Here is a 13,512-nt window from a genome sequence, read left to right on the forward strand (position 1 = left end):
AGGTGCCGGCTTGCCCCAGGTGCTGCGCCCCTTCGAGCTCACGCACACCGAGGTGGTGGAGCGCCGGCGTCTCCTGCTGGAGAAGGGGACGCAGGAGCGCTCGCGATCGGTGAGGAGCCACCCGTCGACCCCGGAGCCCGCTTTCTGGTCCGCGGCTTTTCGGCAAACTGGCCATGCCGTTTGCTTTCCGTCTTCCTCTCAGTCGCCACTGCCTTCCTCTGCGACATCTGCACGGTCCTAAGAAACGTTTGCTGGGCCCCTTCTTGGTTGGCTCTAATAGAACGATAGAAAACGCATTAGATTTCCATCCCTGGATTTAAAATCTGGCTCACCCGCATACCAGCTTGGGGTCTTGGCTGTTATTTAACCTCTCCGTGCCTCACTGTCCTCATCTGTAATAATGGCGGTCATTGGACCCGCCTCATAGGATCATTGAGGGGTGAGTGAGTTAATTCATGTGCTAAACTTACTGCGGTGCTTGGCGCTGGCGCTTACCTAGCTTCTATCCCGCAGTATGGGAGTCCGAGCCCGCCCCCGCCCCCATCACCCCGCAGCTTGCTCTCGCCTACTCCCAGCGAGTAGGTGGGTGGGGGTGGGGGGTGCTGTCAGTCTGACCGCTACCCAGGCCTGAGGCTTCCCCGCGCCCTCATTGAGGAAGGGCTCTGGCCTCTTCCTCCACCCTCTCCCATTGGTGAGCACAGCCCTCCTCCTCTCGGCATGGGGACTCCAGAGCGGACCGTGAAAAGAGCCAGGCGTCGGGCATCAGCACAGTTACGCTGCCAGACAAGCAGGACAAGATGCAGGCCATGAAAACCCCGAAGGGTCTGGGCAAGAAAAAGGAGAAGGCTGGGGTAGGTGTCCGAGGGGACGAGAGCCTGGGCGCCGGCTGGCCTGGGAGGGGGCGCTTCTATGGCTGAGATGGGAGTGGAGGTAGGAAGGTGTCGCCTTTGAAGGTCCATCAGCCCAGGGTCCTAACCGTCCTCCAGGGGCCAGGCCTTTCAGTTCTTTCCCACATGCTCCGCAGGAAGTAGTCAAGAAAGAGGAGAAGTCAGGGTCTGGACAGTCGCCCACACAAGGAACCCCTAAGAAAGAAGACTCCACAAAGTCGGGCAAGGGGAGTAAGTGCTAGCACCCCTCAACTGCCAGCCCCACTTTCCCCCTGGAGGAAGGAGGAGCCCTGGGCCAGGGCTGCCTGCCTCAGGCGCTTGCCTGGAGCTAGTCGCCCGTCTCTCTCCACCTTCTTTCCTTCTTACAATAAGAAGTTCTGGAGAAGACAGCAGGTGGCATGGTGGTTCAGGCGCTGGATTCCCACAGGGTCAGCTGAGGTTCAAGTCCCAGACCTACCTGGAGGCTTGCTTTCTCACTTTCCCTCCTTCTGTCTCTCTTGCTCTGTTTCTCTCTGGTGAATGCGTATGCCCTGTAGCAAGTTTTAAAGTAATAATAATGATAAATAAAATAAATAATAAAAAAAAGAAGTTCTGGAAAGTACCCCCTGCCCCAGCCCAGACATCCTGTCATCACATTTCTGGGGCTGGACCCCTGAGGCTCTGCCCTCAGAAAAGGAGCTAAGGAACTCACCCGCCTGGCTGGGGCCCCTCAGAGTTCAGGGTGCCCCTGCCCCACCAGCAGATTCCTGGGTGACTCAGGGGTGTGCACTGTGGCTCCTCTTCTGGCCCCAGAGGTGACCATCCCCGAGCAGAAGCCAACCAAGGGAAAAGGGACCAAGAGCGGCAGCAAAGAGAAGCGCAGCATCCTTCCGGAGTCCGAGGTGCGTGCGGAGGTAGAGCGGGCACCCTGGGGCCCCCGCCTGCCCAGGAGCTCTGCGGCCAGCCCTCCTGCAATGTCACCTCCAGCCTGGGCTACATTGCAGCCCCCTGCCTCCAGATTTTGTCTTGTCCCAGCCACACCTGAAACCCCCACCACTCCCAAAACAGGCTTACATGGGCAGGATGCGGCTCTGTCTCTCCTCCGGCCCCTCACCTTTCTTGTCTGTCAGTAGCCACACTTCGGACCCGCCGTCTGGACCCTGGCTACTTCCCCAAAGGCCACGTTCCTCCCCAGCAGCTCCATCATCTGTCCGGCTGTGAGGGGACAAAGCACCCCTCCTGCTGTTCCCCTGCAGGCAGGGCATCTTGAGTCACAGAGCGGCCGCCCTGTGCGGCTCCTTCAGAACCTGGCCCCTTTGCGTGGGAGTCCTCCCTCTCCTCTCCCAACTTGGACCAACTTGTTCCCTGCTTCAGAACCTCCCTGGCCACCCCTGCAGTCTGTCTCTGCCCTTATAGTCTGTCTTCATCGGTGGGAGCATTCCCCCTCCCAAACGCAGGCAGGTAGGATCCTCTCCCCTTCTAGGAGGAGTTCAAGCCGAAGGGAGTGGGTGCCTGGAGCAGGCTGCTGCTTTTCATCCTGTCCTCAGTCATCTCCCCACCCACTCCCCTCATCACTGTAGTTGTTAGCAAATGATGAGTAAAACCAGGATGCCACAAGGATGCCACATGCCGGCTCCTGCCCCAGGGCCTTTGCACCTGCTGTGCTCATCTTCCCTGTGCCTTCACAAGGCAGCTCACAGCACACCTGGAAGCCTCTTCCTGGCTCCTGGACTGCTGGGCTCAGTAGCCCTCACCTGGTCTCCCGGGCACTGTGCCACATCACTGCTTCCAGCTGAAGGAGCCTCTTAAGTGCATGAGCTTACCGCTGGCTGGGTCCTGGCACCTCAGACAAAGCCTGGACCACGCTGGCCTGGCGCCAGTGTTGTGAGCGAGTGAGCGTCGGGCAGCCGGCTTCCTGCTCTGCTGCAGTGAGTCTTCTGCTCTTAGCAGCTGGTTGCTGAAGCTACAGAGATGATCAACCCTCTCCTGGAGCCCGTGGAACACCGAGATGGGAAAGTTTTCATGCCTGGCAACAAGGTCCTTCTGCACCTCAACCTCCTCCGTATGTTTGCCAGCCTCTCCTGCCCACCTGCCACGAGGCTCCCTGGGCCCCCTCTTGCTTCCAGCAGGCCTGGCTCTTCCAAGGCCCGGCATCATGCTGTTGGATGCCCTCTGCACAGTGTGCAGGGGTGAGGGGAGGGCCAGCTCCAGGAGGCTGAGGCCAGCAGAGGGCGCTGAGGAGCTTAGAGACAGATGAGGGATGGCCTAGTGGGAGAGGATGCAGTTGAGGAAAGGGTCGAAGTTGGGGTGAATGGCCAGGCCAGGGAGGAGTCCTGGGCTGGTGAGTCTGGAGGCGGGAACTGGGGGAGCCAGGCTGTCGAGGATGTCTGGTGAGGGCAGCGGGTGTCAGCGAGGCTGGCAGGTAAGAGGCCACCTGTGTACACTTCCACCAGGAAACCGCATCACAGAGGTGGGGCTGGAGGGCTTCCTGGCCGCAGTGCAGTACCAGGTGCAGTTCTCCAAGGCCAAGAGCTCGTCCAAGGGCCCGATGGGGCTGCTGTGGCTGTCCCTGGCGGTGAGTCCCCGTCCCTCTCCTGTTGCCATCATGTGCAAGGCAGGCCTGGAGTTTCCCCGAAGCACCACTGCACAGCCCGCTTCTTTGCGTTTCTCTCGCGGCAAGATCGGTGTCTTCATCACCTTCTCCTCATCCCCGGCCCCGACCCAGCGCTGCTTTTATCCCAGACTGAACTTCCTGCCCCTTAGCAGCCGTCAGCCTTCCTTTTCCTTCCAGAAAAACTGCTTCCCCCCACAATGTCATGCGTACACCACGATCCAGGAACTGATGCTGCCGAGGGACCCCATCAAGACCAAGCTCAAGGAGGAGGAGGCCGTGGCTTTCCCCACCTAGCCCCTCCCACCCTCTCTCCTGCGCCTCGGGCCAGGTCCCTGTGTGGGCGGACCTCCCTGGAAGACGCCTGCAGCCCAATAACAAGCCTACTGCTGTATGTTCCCTCGAGGTTGCCTGAAAATGTTGTCCCAGAACCACTGGGAGCCCCGAGGTTGGGTCTGTCCATACACACGGCCAGGAACAGCGGCAGCAATGGCGTCTCTACGGCACCGGCTAGCCTGGGCACTGCTCTGCCTGAGGGTGGAGTCCTGCTCAGGAAGTCATCCCCCACCCCATACGTGTTCCCTGGGACATGCATTAGCCCAGGGTGAGCCTGGGTATGCGTTTGGCCTCGGGCAGGAAGGACTAGAAGTGACAACTGCAGGCTGTGGAGAGGGCTAGGATGAGGTGTGGGGGGACTGAGCAGAGGCTCCATTCCCCCACCCCTGCTCCCCCTCTGGCTGGCCCAGGTGTTTGGCTGCTTTGATGGAAGGCTCAGTGGCTGGCCAGTTTGAAGGGTGCAAGACACCTCCATAGACTGGAACCCTAGCACTGCCTGCAGAAGCCAGCAACCCAAAGCCAGACACACTTGGTGTGAGGCGGTGGACACATTGGGGCCTGCCTTTTTACCCTCCCCAGAGGTGCCCTGACCATGCCATGCATGGGACTGGCTTCTGGAGAGCCCGCCTCCCAACTCCAGGGAGCTCCTGGGGAAGGTGCACACACACGGGACCCAGGCCCCCTCCTCAGCTCTGGCACATCTGACTTGTCCACACTGCCTCTGCCCCACTTCCTCCTGTTTCCTGCTGGAATACTGTGCCTGGCTTTGCGCTGCCCTGCCCTGCCCTGCCCTGGGCGCCTGCAGCCCTGGCAGTCTGCTGCTGCTCCGCTGAGCTTCTCCAGGGAAAGTGTCATTTCTCAATTCCCAAAGTGAGCATCTGAAGGTGCCTGAAAACTGGTCATCTCAGCTTCTCTAGCTGCTCCCACCCAAACCGCTACAGCTTTGGTGACCCTGTCAGTGGGCCTGTCGTACTCTGACACTCCATCACCAGGGACATCAACCTGGTGCCCTATCTCCATTGCGTGCTCCTGAGGCCAGAGCCTGGTATTCTGCAGGGTAGAGGGGCTGGACTGTTAGATATCTAGGGATGAAGAATTTGTCACTTGATCCAACAACAAAGGCCAAGGGACAGGTGATGTGAACAGCCATGGTGATGTGGCTGCATCTGCAGATGGATGACCACGGTGAGGAACTGGCCAGGCTCAAGATGACCCTCGCCTTTTATGTTCTGCTGTTAACGTCCAAAGCTCATTGAAGGCAGTTCACGTGACCCCTGGGGCCACTGTGCCCCCCCACATGCATATTTCAAAACAGGGTCCATCTTTTCCACCCCAGCACAGTAAGCACACCCCCGAGGCTTTGGGAGAGAGTAGAGCAAGAGTGGCTGGGGTGTGACACTGGGGTGGGGGTGCCTTTGACCTCCTCATTATATCTGGGCCAGTAGCAAACGGAACCACCACAGCTTTTGTTATGGTGGTTCTAAGAATCACACACACGCCATCACAATCGAAGAATATTTAACTTTTCTTAAAAAAAAAAAATCTTAAACATGAAAGGAAGAAAATAAGAGTATACATTATCTTAACAGCAAACAGTCATTTGCATATCTATACTTTATATATTATATATATTTATATATATATATGTATATATACACCGAGCACAGTGTGTATATTCTACCTCGGGAGTGGAGCAGGGGGTGAGGACGCGCAGAGCCAATGCTGCAAGGCCCCTGGGGCTGGTCCTGGGAAATTCAGGGACTCTGTGTTCAAACCCCTGCCCCTGCCTCCTGGGGACAGCTTTCAGCCTTGCACCGGCTCCGCTGGTTTCTACAGGGACGGGGAGGGGAGGGAAGGGTGGACACAGGCAGATAGGAAACTCCCCATGGGTCCCCATCTATGGAGAAGTCCTAGGAGGGAGGAGCTCAGCCTGAGCCAGAGAACAGGCTCCGGTGACAGGTGGGGCCAGGAGTGAGACCTTCCCGTCCACAGGGGACAGGGCCCAGGTCTGGCTCCACCTCCAGGTCTGGCCCTGGAGCTGGGCTGTTAGCTAGGAGATCCGTGCACCCGTCCCCTTAGCAGTCGCTCTGTAACTGCCTGCGGACTCCAGGAGCAGAAACAGAAAAGGGCAAGGTTATTTACAGGAGTGAAGATGCACGTATCATACATACATATTTATAGACCAAAGTGACGAGGAGTGGGGAGGCACCCACCTCCCCGGGGGTCCTGCGGAGAAGGGAGGGAGAAAGTGCATTTACACAGAAGCTGCCTCCTTTCACCTGCACGTCTGGGCACGCAGGGACCCTGCACACAGGGATGTGAGCGCGGGGCAGACAGCTGTGGTGGGGCCTTTCAGACGTAGTCGGCATGCTTAGGGGACACATGCCCTGGAGGGTGAGGCTGGGGGAGGGCAAAAGACACTGAAATTTGACTCGGATCCGAGCAGACCAAGCAACATGCGACCGGGTCAACCCCCAGGCCTTGGATGGACCCCAGTGTCCCTCACTACCTCTTTCACGGGGAGGAGGTTTGGGGTCTCCCCACCCTGTGCCCCTGCCTCAGGCCAGTACTGAAGGAGAGGTGGGGACGCAAAGGATTTGGAAGTGTGTGTGGTCACAGTCCTGGCGACATGGCTGTGTCTGCTGTGCCGTCTTCTGGGGGGGTGTCAGAGCCTGCGGGAGGAGGAGCACGGTGAGGAATGGGCCAGGCCTGACATTTTGTCTACGAAAGTCTACAAGCTCCTGAGAGTGGTGCCTTCAGGGCCACCCAAGTGTGACCTCTTCTAGAAAATCAGGTTTCTCGTGGGGCCTGAAAAGAGCCGTCCATGAAGCCCACTTGTTTTTCAGCTCCCAAAGTCCCTAGTTTAGGTAGGTCTGTACTTGTCCTCCTGAGACAGGAGATAGGAGACGGCCATGTCTCCAGTCCAGTCCCCTGCTTGGAACCATTTAATAAGAGCAGGTATACAGGCACGACCAGGCTGCCCCTGGCTTACCTCCACAGCATAAGGAAGAGAAAGGTTCCATCCTAAGACTCCAAGTTTTAGAGGAGCTTTGGTGAGTCCTCCCTAGAAGAGCTCTTCCTTTTTTTTTTTTTTTTTTTTTTTTAAAGATGGGGTCTGGCTCTATCACCACTGTGTCTGGCTCACCTCCCAGGTGGGACTACACGCACACGCCACCATGCCCGGCTTTATTCTAACAGGGTCTTGCCACGTTGCCCAGGCCAGCCTTGAGCTCGTGATCCTCCTGCCTCAGGCCCGCCGAGCGGCTGGGGTCACAGGTGCAGGACACCACACCCAGCCTTAGGTTGGCCCAGGCCTCCTGAGTGGCCCCTGCCTGCAGAGCGAGTTTTGGCTGTGTGTGCTGCTGCGGCTGGGCCAAGACCCCTGTCCGAGGCTGAAGGAATACATTAGCTACACCCAGGGGGACATGAGACCCTCAGAGCCGCCACCTCTCATGCTGCTTGGTGACATTCCCCCCATGGCAGGTACAAAGAGGGAGCTGGCTTCACTCACCATCTTCTGGGCAGGACCCAGGGTCATGGCTGTTCCTGGTGTCAGAGGCCAGGGGCTCCTTGGCTGGAGGCGAGAGGGAGCTGTCTGCCCACCTGGCTGCCTCTGTATGGAAACTGCCCACGGGCGTGGTGCCACCAGATGACTCTCCCCCAAGGGACCGGAGCAGCTCTCTGTGGGCCAGCTCCATGTCCTAGAAGAGTTTGGAGGTGTCTGCCCAAGACCTGCGCTTCCTTTATAAAAGCCGGGAGAGGGGCTGCACTTTGACCTGAGGAGGGTCCTGGGGGCGGGGCTGTGGCATAGGGGTGGCTGGGCGGGCTGAGGGAAGGGGCCTGGACCGGGCCGGGGTGAGGGCTCCAGGAAGACACAGCTGTCACTTAGAGGGACTGGACTTGGGGTGGTGGACTGATGGCCTCAGGCCTGCCCTGCCTCCCTCACCTTGAGCCTATTGAGCTTGAGGGTGAGCTGCTCAATGGTGCGGAAGATCATGCCCACGTCCCGGGAGGCCAGGCTGGGCAGCGAGTGGCTGGCTCGTCTTTGACCTCCATGGCCCGCCCGCAGTTGGGTCGGATGCTCTGTCTGCCAGGTGGGGAGGCTGTCAGGCTGGGAGGGGCTGCAAGGTGCCCCCGAAGGGTCAGTGCTAGAGTCCGAGGGTCCCGCTGGCATGCTGACGTAGAAACAGTTCCCTGCCCCCATGGTGAGAGAGAGAGATTAGGAGGCTAACACATGAGGTCCATGTCACTCTCCCACTCCCCATGTCCCCCATGCCAATGGTCAGAGCTGGGCCTGGACGTGTCTATGGGCAAACTCAGGCAGGCTGCCCCCAGGCTGCCGGCCAGACTCCTCCAATTCCTGTCTTCAGGGGCCTTCCCAGGGCCCGCTTGCTCAGTCTGGCCTCACAGCACGGGGTGGTGCTTAGTGGTGGAAGTGGTGGAAGGGCTGCAGTCTCATCTGGGCACTGGGGAGTGGCTCCCCATCCTTGGAGGCGAGGGCAGACCTGTTGGGCTGGCTTTAGGTCCTTCTGAAGCAGCAACCCCTCTGCCCTGCCTCAGTTCAAGTTCTGCTGTGAACTCACAATGCCCTCGCCCCAGCTGCCATCTGAGCCACCGTCCTCTAGGGACACCTGGATGCAGCAGACAGAGGTCAGAGACAGCTGGAAGAGGAATGGACAGGGTCCTGGACAGGGCGGGGAGCAAAGGTGGCCCCCCAGGAGCCTGCGAGGTCATGTAGGCTATTTCCACAGGGACCCTGGAGAGGCAGCTGGGGTGAGAGGTGTCTGTCAAGGACACCAGGTTGGAGGAACCAGGCCTTGGGCACTGGGCTCAGCTTTCCTACCCTAGCTCACAACACAGGTCGCTCTGAAAACAAGCCTGTACAGCTCCTGACGGGACGTGTGGCTCAGGCTCTATTCCCGTCCTGCACCTCCCGGCTCCAGAGGGCTGAGGAAAGCTGCGTGGTGCTGGGGAGTGTGTGCATGTGTGCAAGTGTGTGCATGTGCACACATGTGAATGCAGGCAGGGCTGCGACTCCCCAGACCTGCCCTGGCCCCTGCCCCACGCTCCAGTCTGGCCTGTCTTGGCTCCAGGGAAGTTAGTTACCCGTCGCCTTTGTTCCGCCTTCCATGTCAGGTGGCTCAGGTTCGGACTGGCCACTCCTGGGCAGCGCGGGGACCACCTTGCTGCCTGCCATCTCGGCTGCACCAACACCACCACCACCAGAGAGGGGAGACCAGAAGGAGAGGCCAGGGGAGAGAAGGTAGGTGAGAGAGGAGAGGGGTGGAGAGAGAGAGGGGAGACAAGGTGAGCGCAGGATCACCCCAGAGCAGCCCCAGGAAGTTACCAGAACCTGCCACCAGTTCACCGAGTGAGTGAGGAGGGTGGTCAGTTCCCACACACCTGGAGAGGGCAGACAGGAAGGAAACACCACTGCAACAGGAGCGGGTGGGGGAAAGGGGAGCCCTGCAGTGCTGGCCCCCTCTGCGCTTGGGGCACTCAGGCCCCCTTTGCCTTTCTGCCATACCCCCTGCCAGCTTCTCCTGTCCCTTGTCTGCCTGCTGCCCTGCCAGTTAGTCTTGGCTTTTCTTGGCTCAGCATCCAAGGTGATCCCTGACCTGGGTGCCACTCTGCCATCTGGTTCACTCAGTCCCGCCCCCTTACTGTCCCAGTGCCTGCCCAGCCTGCAGCCCTGCAGGCTCCAGGCACCTGCCTTGTCCTTCCGGCCCTTGCAGCCCCGCCTTCTCCCTGGGACTTGGTCAGTGAGAAGCAATGACACAAGCTTCCATTGGTAGCTCATTTGGGTCCGGCAGCAGGAAATGTCCTCATATGTGAGGGGGCTTCAAAAAGCTCGCGGAGAGCTGGGGTTAGTTAAGGGAGTCGACTCTGTATGGCCAACCTCATGGTTCAACCTGGGCCTAGTGGCCTGAAAACATGCTGGGTATACGTGTGTGTACCCCAAATTGTGACAGGATGGAGAAACAAAGAAGGTCGCAGCGGCCACACCCCATTGAGGGTGCATTCTCTTTCTCTGGTGAGCGCAGACACCTTCTGGCAAATGGAATAAAAAAAAAAAAGAAAAAAAAAGCTGTGGAAAATATGACTGATGAAAAAACTATGCATAGATTTCAACATTTTTTCCCACCAAAATAAACTTGGACTTTAATAGCAGTTTCCGGGAATGGGGAGCCACTCCCCATTTCCCTAGATGAAAGTTTTTTAAAATGTGTTTTTTCCATGAGCAAGAGACAGACAGAAAGACAGAGATGGTACCCCAATAGGCCCTTGGGCCACGACCCACCCAGCCTCAGCCAGCCTGGACCGGGGCATGCGTGTGTGCTTCCCCAGGCTTCAGAGACCCCTCCTAGTATAACATAAAGTGAATTCACAGATGGTTCAGAACTTGATCTACGTGCTGTGGGCCCAGGCGGTGCTGTGGCTGTCAAGTGCGATGTGCTGTGAGGCGGATGCACGTGGGAAGGCTCTGGGGTTTGCATCCAGAGGCCTCCTTGAGTAAGCCAGGCACCTGCACGCCCACGATCCAGTGCTGAAGTTGGCAGTGGATCCTGACATCGATCCCGCCGGGGGTGCTGCCTGTCTTTCTCACTCGTGGAAGAGATAAACAATAAACTTTAAAATAAGGGTCCCAGGGGACCAGTAGGTGGCACAATGGTTACGTCACTAGGCTCCCATGTAGTTGACCGTGGTCTGAGTACCAGATCTGGTGGCATATACCTCATGCCAGGCACATGTGCGTGTGGGCCCAAGATCCCAAAAGGAGAATGGAGGGGGAGAGATTGTGGCATGACCATTCCCGCAGGGGGATTTCTCGCTTTCCAGCTTTGTTCCTGTCTCTCTGACAAGCACACACACCCTATAGCAAAATCTCTCTAAGAAACAAACAGATGGTCCCGGAGGTATTAGGCAGAGTTAGGAGTTGGAACTATCCAAGTGGTATCTGTCTCCCCCTCTGAGGAGTGATGCGGCCTCTGTTCAGGAGCCCAGGGTGAGGCAGGGAAGGCAGGCTCGCCTCGTCCCTGGCAAGCTAGTGCAGGTCTCCCTGGGGATATCCCAGTGTTTTACCTTTTCTCACAACTTTGTAACTTCCTGTGGCCTCTGTGCCCGAAGCATCTTCAGGTGCACTCCTATCCAGCTCAGGAGACTCCCAGATCCCTGAATTTCTGGTCCTTGGGGGCAGGTGTTCCAGAGAACAGAGAGCCACATCTTCCTGTTCTGGCTGGCCCTCCTCTGTCCCCGGGAGCTGGGTGCTGTTCCCTTCACCTCTGGGAAGACCTTGCCCCGGGGAGCCTGGGTCCCAGGGATGAGAGGTGACGCTGATGACGGAAGGTGTGGGCGTCAAGTCATCCTCGGGCTCCCCAGCGGCCTGTGCTTCCACGGGGGGCCCTGGCAGCAGGCTCCACAGGATCAGGTGCCGCAGGCTCTCCACTGCAGGGAAACGGGCTGATGGCTCCCTCCGCTCGGGGGAGGGAGAATACCGAGGGCCAGTTGCTGGGCAGCTCCCTCCCCACCAGTATGGCCGGCTGCCTGGTGGCAGGGGTGGGAGAGAAGTGGCAGCAATCTCAAGCACACCAAGGGAGAACCTTAGGGCCGTGGAGGATGGAGGTGGTTCCACTCTCCCTGGCCTGCAACTGGGGGCCAAGGCCGAGGGCAGGGTCCTTGAGGCACTCACCGTCTTCCAGGGCGGAATCAGCGAGCCCCTCCATGAACAGAGGGCCTGGGAGGGCCAGATGGCTGGGGCCCCTTGCCCTGATGCCCCTGTTCTCTCCGTCCAGGGGAGTGGGTGGGTGGGACAGGGCCCGGGGCTCTTCCTCCTCTCCACTGCCCTCCTGCCCCGCATCCTCCAGCAGCGCCGGGTGGAGCTTCCCTGGCACCCTCTGCTGGGGCTCAGTGCCTATTTTGGAGGAGAGGAGTGTGAGGTCGTGGGGGGACTCCTGCCAGCAACGCTGACCGATTCGTCTGAAACGTTTACTGCGTGCCTCCCCCACCAGGCATGTCTGAGGCCCTCGGCACTCGTAGGCACACACAGATCCCTGTCCGTGGGGGACTTAAATCCTAGTGCGGGACACTGAAATGAAACCATTAATAACCATGTAAAAGGTGTAGTCCGTCGGATGGTGGTAAGTGGGAGAGAAGAGCCGGCAGAGCAGGGACAGGGATCAGGAGGCCGATGGCGGCAGTATTAACCGGGGTGGGGCAGGGCAGGGGTGTGAGTCAAGGACGGCTTGTGCAGGGGACCTCAGACAAGGACTTGGAAGAGGTGTGGAAGTGGGAGGAAGTGTCCTGAGCAGAGGAACACAGAAAGGGGACGACCGAGGAGATCCAGATTTCTCTCTAAACCCAAGACCCTGAGGTATTTCACCTGAGAATTCAGAGACTCCTGTCTGAGAATGCCCCCACCCCAGTGTGTGTCTTACGCCTTTGAGTGCCCGTGGTCTCTGTGTGCACCTCGCTCGCAGATGCTCACCCTGGCAAGCGCACAGGGGCCCAGGCTGGGCCTGCCTGCTTCTCCCCGCCCAGCTATGCCGGACACCAGAGGCGGGGCTGGAATCCAGCCATGCCAGTCAAGTGAGCGGACTCCTTCCGAGTCAGCACGACCTGTTTGCCGTTCCCACCTGTTTCTTCCCTGCTTTCCTCACCAGATCCATATACGCCTGGCCCTGTGAGCCATCAGCCCCACGGCACCCCACCTGTGCCTACGAAACACAGTGGGTTCCCCCCAGACGACCAGGGAACTCACCCCCAGGCTGCTCTTCAGGTTCCGGTTCACTGTGGAACACTTCTGAGTCCTCCAGTCCTCCCCTGAGGAAGAGGCAACTGTGAGTGAGACCCGGCCACCTGGTGGAGACCCTGTGCCAGGTAGGGCAATGAGGGAGCTCGGCCCAGGAAGGGCTGTAGGTGCCAGGCCTCATCTGGTCTGGCTGGCCACCTGGAGAGAAGGCTGGGTGCTGGCCAAGCTTCTGTCCCATTTGTCCCCCACCCCATTCCAGTTTCCATTACAGTTAGGCGGGAGGCAGTGGGGGAGCAGGAAGGGACAGAGGGCAGAGATGCAGGGTGTGCTCATGTCTGCTAGAGCCTGGAGTGTCCCTGAGCCGTTTCCTGCACGGCTGTTAAGCTCCAGGGCAGCGGAAGGCAGGCAGCGTGAGGACACGGTGGGATGTGGGGGCCTAGTGGTCTGGGCACTGCACCTGATGGGTGAGGGGCCCTGGTGGGCTGGCTCCTGGGGACCAGGGGGCGGGGGATGGACGGGCTTTGGGGCAGCTCCAGGGTGCCTGGTGGCATGGCGCACAGCCTCTTCCAAGAGCTCCATCCACCTGTGGATCAGCGGGAACAGGGGACGGCAGTGAGAACCAGCGCCAGGCATGCTGGTCTCCTGTGCTGACCTGTTCCGGAGCGCAAGCCTTCCCCTGCCCCAGAGCTCTGCCCGGGGTTCCCATAGGCCCTCCCAGGGCTCCTCACTACTCCCTTGGGATTACAATACTTGCAGCTGCTGGGTCAGCTAGTGGACACCAACCCTCTGTTGTGCTCTGTGCTAAGCATTCCCTGTATGTTTTCTCTCAAAATACTCCCTAAGAGGGACCAGGGAACCAGCAGTTAGTGTAATGGCTATGTCGCTGGACTCCCACGTAGTCGACCGCGGTTTGTGTCCCGGACCCGGTGGCTTAAAACTCACGCCGGGCC

General features: G+C 59.0%; 2 protein-coding genes across 10 annotated transcripts in view; one reads left to right on the forward strand and one right to left on the reverse strand.

Moving 5' to 3' along the window:
• Window positions 1-5,267, forward strand: part of LRRC71 (leucine rich repeat containing 71) — a 16,009-nt gene extending 10,742 nt beyond the window's left edge. Inside the window, 7 exon segments of the mRNA XM_006155211.2 lie at window positions 3-109; window positions 702-851; window positions 1,025-1,118; window positions 1,680-1,768; window positions 2,817-2,928; window positions 3,320-3,441; window positions 3,658-5,267. Coding sequence (XP_006155273.1) covers window positions 3-109; window positions 702-851; window positions 1,025-1,118; window positions 1,680-1,768; window positions 2,817-2,928; window positions 3,320-3,441; window positions 3,658-3,774 — 791 coding nt within the window. The 3' untranslated portion in view covers window positions 3,775-5,267.
• A 705-nt stretch (window positions 5,268-5,972) lies between these two features.
• The window catches only part of ARHGEF11 (Rho guanine nucleotide exchange factor 11), a 130,733-nt gene continuing 123,193 nt past the window's right edge, over window positions 5,973-13,512 (reverse strand). For 6 of the 9 annotated variants that reach the window (XM_006155215.3, XM_006155213.3, XM_006155212.3 and 3 more), the window contains 8 exons: window positions 13,020-13,145; window positions 12,572-12,633; window positions 11,504-11,725; window positions 10,897-11,259; window positions 8,920-9,015; window positions 7,760-8,007; window positions 7,325-7,514; window positions 5,973-6,485 (listed from right to left, as the gene is read on the reverse strand). In XM_006155215.3, the coding sequence (XP_006155277.1) occupies window positions 6,427-6,485; window positions 7,325-7,514; window positions 7,760-8,007; window positions 8,920-9,015; window positions 10,897-11,259; window positions 11,504-11,725; window positions 12,572-12,633; window positions 13,020-13,145 (1,366 nt within the window). In that variant the 3' untranslated portion in view covers window positions 5,973-6,426. Of the gene's footprint in view, window positions 6,486-7,324; window positions 7,515-7,759; window positions 8,008-8,919; window positions 9,016-9,947; window positions 10,420-10,896; window positions 11,260-11,503; window positions 11,726-12,571; window positions 12,634-13,019; window positions 13,146-13,512 lie in introns of those variants that run through there. The other 3 variants (XM_014590407.2, XM_014590410.2, XM_014590411.2) reach the window with 3 other exon arrangements.

Source organism: Tupaia chinensis, unplaced genomic scaffold (genome assembly GCF_000334495.1).
Source record: "Tupaia chinensis unplaced genomic scaffold, TupChi_1.0 Scaffold000438_1, whole genome shotgun sequence".
NCBI lineage: Eukaryota > Metazoa > Chordata > Mammalia > Scandentia > Tupaiidae > Tupaia > Tupaia belangeri.